Below are 8,083 nucleotides of genomic sequence, written 5' to 3'. Positions count from 1 at the left end.
TCAACTTATATGCCATGATCAGGATATTATGGCAAAGTATCAATCAAAAGCTTCTATGTCAAGTTAAAAGTGGGAACCAAATTTATATGGAAATCAAATCTTCAGACTGTGTAGAAAACAACAATGACAGTCAATGCCTTTAGAAAACTATCAGAATTCAGACATTACGAAATAATCCTGATAAATGAAAAAGCACTATACTGATCTTCTAGGCCATCTTCTTGAAAACAATTTTGGCCTTAAAGTGGAGAGAGAGAGAGAGCATTCAAATACTGCTTTATTTCAAAATAACTCCTCAAACATCTTAATTGAAACATCCACATTTTCAAAGGTAACTAATTGTCTTCCCAGTAGATAAAAACTTGATGATATTTTTTATAATTCTGCATGCCACTTAGTTTGATCTGGGGATCACTACTGATCATCTCCAACGCTTATGTAAAAAGAAAGACGTTATCCAACTTTGCCATTGTATATAATATTCAGCAAGTAAATGGAAGACCATACTTACGGGGTTGCCAATAGCATATACTTTCTGACCAACAAGCAAGTCTGCAGAGACACCAATAGGAATAGGTCTTAATTTATCTTTCGGTGCATCAATACGCAACACAGCAACATCCTTGTCTTGGTCAAATCCAACAATTTTCGCATCATAAGCTGATTGATCAGCAAAAGTGACCCTGTAAATCACTAGCGCAATTAATCACGAAAACCAAAAGTAACGACATCCCAGAATCTACTGCAAAACATTACTTTAACTCAACATGTATTACCACAAAGAAACTCATGCATCAAGGAAGCACGGTCATTCAGCTTAAAGACTAAATATAGGGATGGCAAAATGTCGGGCTCGAGGCTTGGCAAAGCCGGAGTCCAGTCCAAGCATGTCCTTTATTGGGCCAAGCATAAAGCCCAAATCTTATATTTTGCAATTTTTTTTAAAAAAAATGCACTATTACATAATTATAGATTATAATTTTTTTTTATTAGATTAAGCTTTAAAATTTGGGCTTAAAGTATTTTAAACTTTAAATACAAGTTATGAATTGGTTAAATAAACATTAAAATATTATTTTAATTAAAATAAAATATTGTTTAATTTTAATGTATTTATCCGGCTTTTGGGCAGCCTGGCCCGACTATTAAGAAAACATGCCCTAGTCAGGCAAATCCTGATCTGAAACACCTGAGCCGAGCATTTTTGCCATCTCTAACTAATTACATTGAAATTCACTTTGCACAAAACACAAAGTCATGCTACGCCATAGAAAATAAAAAGAAACAGGTTATTATCAAGTATTATTCCCAACAGGATCTAAGAAGGATGTCCTCGCCCTTAAACATGTAGATTTTAGATCCAGACTTAGACACCATTACACCAAGGCAATGGCTTCTTAATCATCCTGCTACATGTAATCAATATTATTATAATGAGCTAATAACTAGTGAGAAAAGTTGTGTGATATCACAGCACTGCTTGCAGGGCCAGCATTTACAAAGCTGATTTAATTCATTTTTAAATAGAATCATCATTTGCCCTCGTGCCTCGTAGTGTGAAGGATTATGGAGGTACTACTTCAATGTCCATAACAGCATCCAATGTCAGGCCACCAAATTTATTTGTTTTAACAAGAAACTAAGATATATGTAAATTAAGGAAACTTTAATCCACATACTCTATGTTTCCAAACCAAGGGGAAAATGACAGTTGCACAGAAATAAAAAACAATAAAAAAAAAAATGAAAGAAAGAAAACCAACCTGATATCAGAAGCACCACGAATCACATGATAATTGGTGACAACGTGACCTTTGGAATCCCAGACAAAACCCGAACCGGATCCTTGTGGGACCTCCAACACATCCAGTGTAAATGCATCCTGCCTACAACATTATTAATAATTTGATCAGCAAACCAAATTTCAACTTAAAATTCTTGAAAGAACTACATTTTAAATTAAGTTAAATTTAATAATAATAATACCTGGCAGCAAGATTGGTGATATTAACAACAGAAGGAGTGTTCTCTTGAAAGAGACGAACGGTAGCGAGTTCGTCGGTTTGAAGCTTACGTTGCGGAGTGACGACGAAAGCCGACGCGGAATCAACGTTGGAGAAGAGGAGAGTGAAAGATAGAACCACAGAACCGCAGAATACGAAGAGTGATTCAAAAGCCGAAGAGGCGGAGGATGACGGCTTAGTGAACAGTAACAGCTTTGAGACAATTGAGCGAGTGGCGGATGTTGTTGGAGAGTTGCTGCAGCAAATGATAGTAGCAGCAGTGGCACGTGCCCGTGATGGTCTGAGAGGGAAATTGTGTTTATTGAGCGGAGCTAGCGTCGTGTTTGGGGAGCGAGAGAGTAAGAACGTACTGGAAGAAATGAGTGAATAAGCCATCTTCTGGCTTTCGACCCAAGGGATTAACGATTATGGTTGATAATCCTTCTACCGTTGTCTATCTGGGCCCCATACTGCCCCCTGGTGGGCAATCTTTGATGATCACGCTTTCATCTCATTGGATAGCCACATTTTTTTTTTTTGGCCAATGGAAAAAATAAAATAAAATAACAGACAGATTTAATATTATTAATTTTAAAATTATTTTTTTAAAATGAATTAATCATATAATTTTTAAGAGCGGAAGAATGATCTACAGATCAAAAGACAATTTCCTCTAACGGTGTCGTGCTGCAAAATTTTCTTTCTTAGAGAAGGGATAAAGAATAGCAATTTACAAAATTTTTCCCAATGGCCTTAATTCCTTGGGTAATCCTTCAAAATGTCCGGCATTTACATCTGATTGTAGCATGGGTCTCCTGCCTGTTTTCCATACCATACCCTCTGCCAGGTGCTCTTTGCTCGGTGTCAGCATTACAAAATTTGGATCGGCTCTTTGATAACTGCAAGATACAGAGCTCCGTTACATGTCAGAATAAACAACATTGACCCGGAGATGCTGAAGATTATATATGTGATTGAGAGATGCTGAAGATTATATATGTGATTGAGAGATGACAATAAACAGACTAATATACCTTGCTTCTCGAAGATTTTCAACTCGTATGCCAAATCCATATGATGTCTTTCCAACAACTCGGTCTTTAGTAGCTGCAACATAATAGGTGTTTATAGATATTCAATGTCTTTCATCGTATTTGTCATTTTTATTATTCACAAACAAGTTTCTAAGTCACAACAGGTACACATGAAAATGACTACAAGTTTAAACAAGAAACAAATTTCCTACTGAGCTTAATTTGAGACCAGCAAGAAGAAAATGAAAATCTTTGAGAAGCTCCTTGATAAAAACCTAAGTCAGCAACAGAGTTTAGATAATTTTATTTCTCCAACCATCATGTACAAAGTATGCTCAAGTGACATAATCACAGACAGAATGAAAACCGTGGGAATGCCTGCATTGGGGGTTTCCATGGAATATTTGAGAATTCACAGGAAAACCTAAAGGTTTTGTAAGAAAATACTACTGATGGAATGTTGAATACAGTAAAGATAGAATCCCATAATTGCTTGCAGGTTAGGTTCATGAATCCCATTGACATGACCAATTAAAAGGAAACCTTGAAATGGAAGAATGAAATTATACACCAGCTAGAGATACCTGAAATGCTGAAAGTGAAAGAAGGTTTCCACCATGACTTAAATGCCATCGCTACTGATGAGCTGAGAGGTCCGACCTTTCCCTGCATAGAAAAAATGTGGATATTTCATTGGAGCTGAGGTAGTGATGTGATCCATACTTCAAGCACAAGATTATTAATACAACCTTCAGCAAGAAGTTTTTATTGGCCTGCCAGGATGCAGCCACCTGAAAGGAGGATTCCGGGATGTTGTTTGCTGTTTTGGCATCATCAATCCTTTAAAACATGATTGTATTAATATCGGGTGTCAAGAAATTGATTATAAATTATTTATTTACTGGAAATACCTTGTCTGCAACTCAAAGCCAAAGTCAATATAATTTGTAATTCCAACTATTTCATCTTCTTCAAGAGGATTCTTCACCTGTTTAGTTTTGAAGCAGTTCAAAGATTTGTCAGTACCGAATTGCAAAACTAGACAACAAAAAACCACCATCAAGGATACTAATGGAAAAAGATAGCAAGAATCATAATTATACTGCAACAAAACAGAAATTATCTTCTACTGGCATGACATCACATGGACCAGCTTCCTAGAAGTAGGCCAAATAGTTTAAGCAAATCATTAAAATTGTGAGAATTTAGCTTCAAATTGCATAACCATACAATGAGTTTCAAGTACATTACTCTAAATCCTTGATTCCCAGTATCTTAGAATAAGGTGCATGTGCATAAATCTCTCCTCAAATTATATAATATTTTAATGTAGCAAATTTCACATTGAAAAGAGACTTGGTAGATGATTTGACATATTTCTATTCCTTCTTCTACATAAATCAAACATATTGCAAGTGAGCATTCCAAAATTATGTTAGCAGATAATTCAATGAAAACGAGTATTTCAAATGAATTTAGGTTGATATCTACTCTTGCAATGTGCAAAAAAAAGGAACCATATGTTGCCCCCAAAAAAAAAAAAAAAAAATTACACACACACGCATCACGTCAATGCAGATACAGAAATGAGAATAAAGACTCGAAAGACAAAAGATGACATGAGGAATCATACCCGTCTTTGGACAACCACGTGTTGATAGAATGAGGCAATGAACTGCAGTTGAAACTTAGTATAAATTTTCACTCAAAAGTAACAAATAAACATTTTGAAACATTTGATGAGTAGTAACAGAAAACTTTTAGGAATGATAAACAAACTTGCCGGGAGAAAATGCAGATCTAGAAATAAATTAAGAAGCACTGAGAAGACTAACCACCGAACTGTTAGCAAGTTCAAGGCCAAAATTGAACGAAGGGCTCAATGGACTGCCTGATCCAACTCCATATCCAATAGCATAACTCCAATTCATTAAGTTTTTATATTTTGCATCTTCTTTGCCTCCATCTAACAACGAAGTGAACAATAGAAGTGAGTCCTATTGAAATTTTTCACTACCAGCTAAAGAGATCCCTCCAGCTTATCATCTAAGCATACCGCATGAAACATTTTTTCATGAAGTACTTGTAGCGAGAACTCAATTAGAAATATGAATTGAGAAATTTCAAGCACGAACTCCAAACCTAATGATTATACTAGTAGCATTACTCTCAATGAGAAATTTCTAGTATGAACATATTTATTTTCAGAAATGAAAGGGGAAGAAACAAAGGTTAACAAATTTTTACTTATTTGTTCAGATATACAAAACACAGGAGTATAGCTGAATTTTACTCAAGACTGAACAGACAATTGTTCAACTTGAAGAAGTTAATCATAAATTTAACTAACAAATGTAACAAACAGAGCAACTTATAACTTGCAAAATATGAACAGCAAGAACTCAAAACCTAATGATTACATCTTAGCATTACATTCAGTGAGAAATTTCAAGCATGTATACTTCAGAAAAGGACAGGGAAAGACACAAACACAGGACAACAAAATTTATTCAATACTGAAGAGACAATTCTTCAACTTCAAGAAATGAATCAGAAATTTATCAAACAAATGTAATGGACTAAGCTTGAAGTTCTCTACGAAAAGAAGCTAATCAGTGAGGAACTTACACTGTGGCTCATACTGCATCCCCACAGTAAGCCTTCCCATCTTGCTTACCAGCCATGCATTCTTAGGCAACTCATCTTTCACTGCAAAGGAAAGCAATGTTCATCTTGTCAGTAAAATTAAAAAAAAAAAAAAAAAAAAACCCCTAAAATCTCACAACAAGAGCTGAAGCAAAATAGACAGGAACAAGGGTAAATGAATTTGCATTTGATTGGGAAAAGTGAAATGGGACAGGGGGCGAAGGACTGAAAGTAAATTAGTTTTATATCCATTTTTGTAATACATTTGAATTTTGTACAGCTGGACATAAGTTTTGAAGGAAACCTTGCAAATAAAAGAGAACCATTTAAAAATTTGCCAGACCTGCCGACAACAAACTTCTACACAATGCATGCATAATAATACCAGGATTGATTTATGAGTAGTGCTATAATACAAATGAAGCTGAGCATTAATCAACAAAAAATTGATATAATTTAAATGGAACAGAAAAATGCATAACTTGTTGAAAATGAATTTGTTCTAAACAAAAGGGTAGAGGTACATGCAAAGTCATATATACTACTCTAAAAATTCCTTAGAGCCCAACAACAGCAATGATTGCACAATAACTATAACCTACGGAACCAAGACTTCAATAGCCAAACGTTCAAGAGACAGAGATTCAATTACATAAATTCTGGTCACATACTTGCAAAGGGCATAAGCATGGCCCCAAAAGACAAATTTCCAGTTCCATATCTCAATCCCATGACACCATAATCTTCAGAAGATATTCTGCAAAACACATTAAGCTTGTCAGCGAGCATTCATCTTGTAAGTCACAAGTATTTGTACAAACAAGATGAGGAATCCAAATAAGATTGTTTGACTGATTAAAAATGCACCTTTTCTTCATCAGTAATGGAATAGTGCCAAATGCTCCAAAGCCCCATTTTGGATAGTAAGTACTAGACCTTATCCGTAAAACACTACAACAACAGCACAACAAGCAACATTTAAACAATTTCGTCTCTGGAAGCAAGCAACCAATAAAATAAATCGATTAAACACTTTTACTTCAAACTAAACAGTTCCTTACGGGTCAGAGTTTGATACGAAAAGGTCCATGAACGTATGAGGATCATCCAACTCCCTGTTCATAGAATCAAAGCATTAAAATGTACAGGTTAATAGCATTTTCATAGCCTTCATTACACAACCTTGCAAAGCAAAGCCAAATTAAGAAAAATGGAACACCTTTGCCATCGAAACAGAGCATTTCCCACAATATTCTCCTCAGGTTTATGATCAAGTGGACCAGAAACCTGCCGCATAAAATATAAATAAATAATTTTTTAATTAATTAAAAGAATATTTCAATGGTGTTAAAAAAAAAAGAGGAATTACAGTTGCAATCATATCGACATGAGGATCATCAATAGGCTTCAACATAATTCTGGTGCTAAAATGCCTTGCTTCTTCAAAATAATCGTCAAAGAGACACTTCAAAGCTAGCTTCGCAAACAACATATTATATGACGACTCCAACATCCTGTCTCAACTCAATGCGTTAACTTTTTTTTTTTTTTCAAATTTGTTTGTCACCTAAAATTTATTGGTCAAAAGAATTGAGCTGAAACCTTACCTGGTACGGGCTGCGAGAGGAGGAAAATCGAAGAGTGGCGGCACCAGTACCATCGGCGGTGGAGGCTCTTTGTTCATCCAATTACCCATATTCTTTTGTAATTTTGTTTAATTTTTTTTTCTGTCTCTGAATTGAACAACGAGGAGGAGAAGGAAAGGTTGTGATAGCTAAAGGTTATGGCTTAAGCGGTAACTGAAAGTTCGCTCACGCTTGTACGACGGTTTCAACTCTCCCGACAACAGCGACACTACTTCAGTGACGTGGCACTATCCGATGATGAAACAATAGTGATATGGCAGTTTGTTAATACAAGGAAAATGCTATTTTCCCCGGGTCAAACCCCGAATTATTTTAAAACGGCGTCGTTTTGGCTTCTTTTTTTTTACCCTTTTGGTTGCATGAAACGTGGTCGTTTCATCTAGTAAAGAGAAAACAAACTAAAGCATTTTCCTAAGGCAGAGAAACGAAGACACTATGCAGAGAAACAACTACGAAGACGCTGTGCAGAGAAACAACTCTTCCTCTTCGATTTTTCAGTCACCAGTGTTGAAGCTCTTCCTCTTCCTTTTCTCATTGTTGCGGTTTTTCTCATTTTAACTTCTTGCAGATGCAAGTTCTTGAATTTTGCAAAGAATACAAGATGTCGGCAATGCAAAGAGAACCCACCAAAGCGACAACTCAATCCGGGGGAATGGGAATGTAAATCGTGAGTATTTTTTCACGTCTAATGTTTATAACTTTCTAAAAATCAATATGTAGAGAGTTTCTCAGTCAAAAATATGTTACAACGAAA

The 8,083-nt window shown here is 35.6% G+C and overlaps 2 protein-coding genes across 2 annotated transcripts in view; both read right to left on the bottom strand.

The window, feature by feature from the left end:
- Positions 1-2,450, bottom strand: part of LOC18050684 (protease Do-like 1, chloroplastic) — a 4,707-nt gene extending 2,257 nt beyond the window's left edge. Inside the window, exons 1-3 of the mRNA XM_024191911.1 lie at positions 1,987-2,450; positions 1,764-1,886; positions 476-683 (exon numbers count right to left, since the gene is read on the bottom strand). Of these exons, the coding sequence (XP_024047679.1) occupies positions 476-683; positions 1,764-1,886; positions 1,987-2,399 (744 nt within the window). The 5' untranslated portion in view covers positions 2,400-2,450. The remainder of the gene's footprint in view (positions 1-475; positions 684-1,763; positions 1,887-1,986) is intronic.
- Positions 2,451-2,643: 193 nt separating this feature from the next.
- LOC18050682 lies at positions 2,644-7,540 on the bottom strand. Its single transcript, XM_006446429.2, has 14 exons — positions 7,291-7,540; positions 7,053-7,197; positions 6,903-6,970; positions 6,745-6,798; positions 6,551-6,634; positions 6,355-6,440; positions 5,666-5,746; positions 4,873-5,003; positions 4,671-4,712; positions 3,949-4,025; positions 3,787-3,877; positions 3,622-3,703; positions 3,038-3,110; positions 2,644-2,902 (listed from the first exon to the last, which is right to left on the bottom strand). The coding sequence occupies exons 1-14, from the start codon at positions 7,377-7,379 to the stop codon at positions 2,734-2,736; spliced, it is 1,272 nt and encodes a 423-aa protein (XP_006446492.1). The 5' UTR covers positions 7,380-7,540; the 3' UTR covers positions 2,644-2,733.
- Positions 7,541-8,083: the final 543 nt, after the last annotated feature.

This window comes from Citrus clementina, unplaced genomic scaffold, assembly GCF_000493195.1.
Source record: "Citrus clementina cultivar Clemenules unplaced genomic scaffold, Citrus_clementina_v1.0 scaffold_2, whole genome shotgun sequence".
Taxonomy (NCBI): domain Eukaryota; kingdom Viridiplantae; phylum Streptophyta; class Magnoliopsida; order Sapindales; family Rutaceae; genus Citrus; species Citrus x clementina.
The sequence above is the reverse complement of the archived record's forward strand: the minus strand, read 5'-3'. Positions and strand labels throughout refer to the sequence as shown.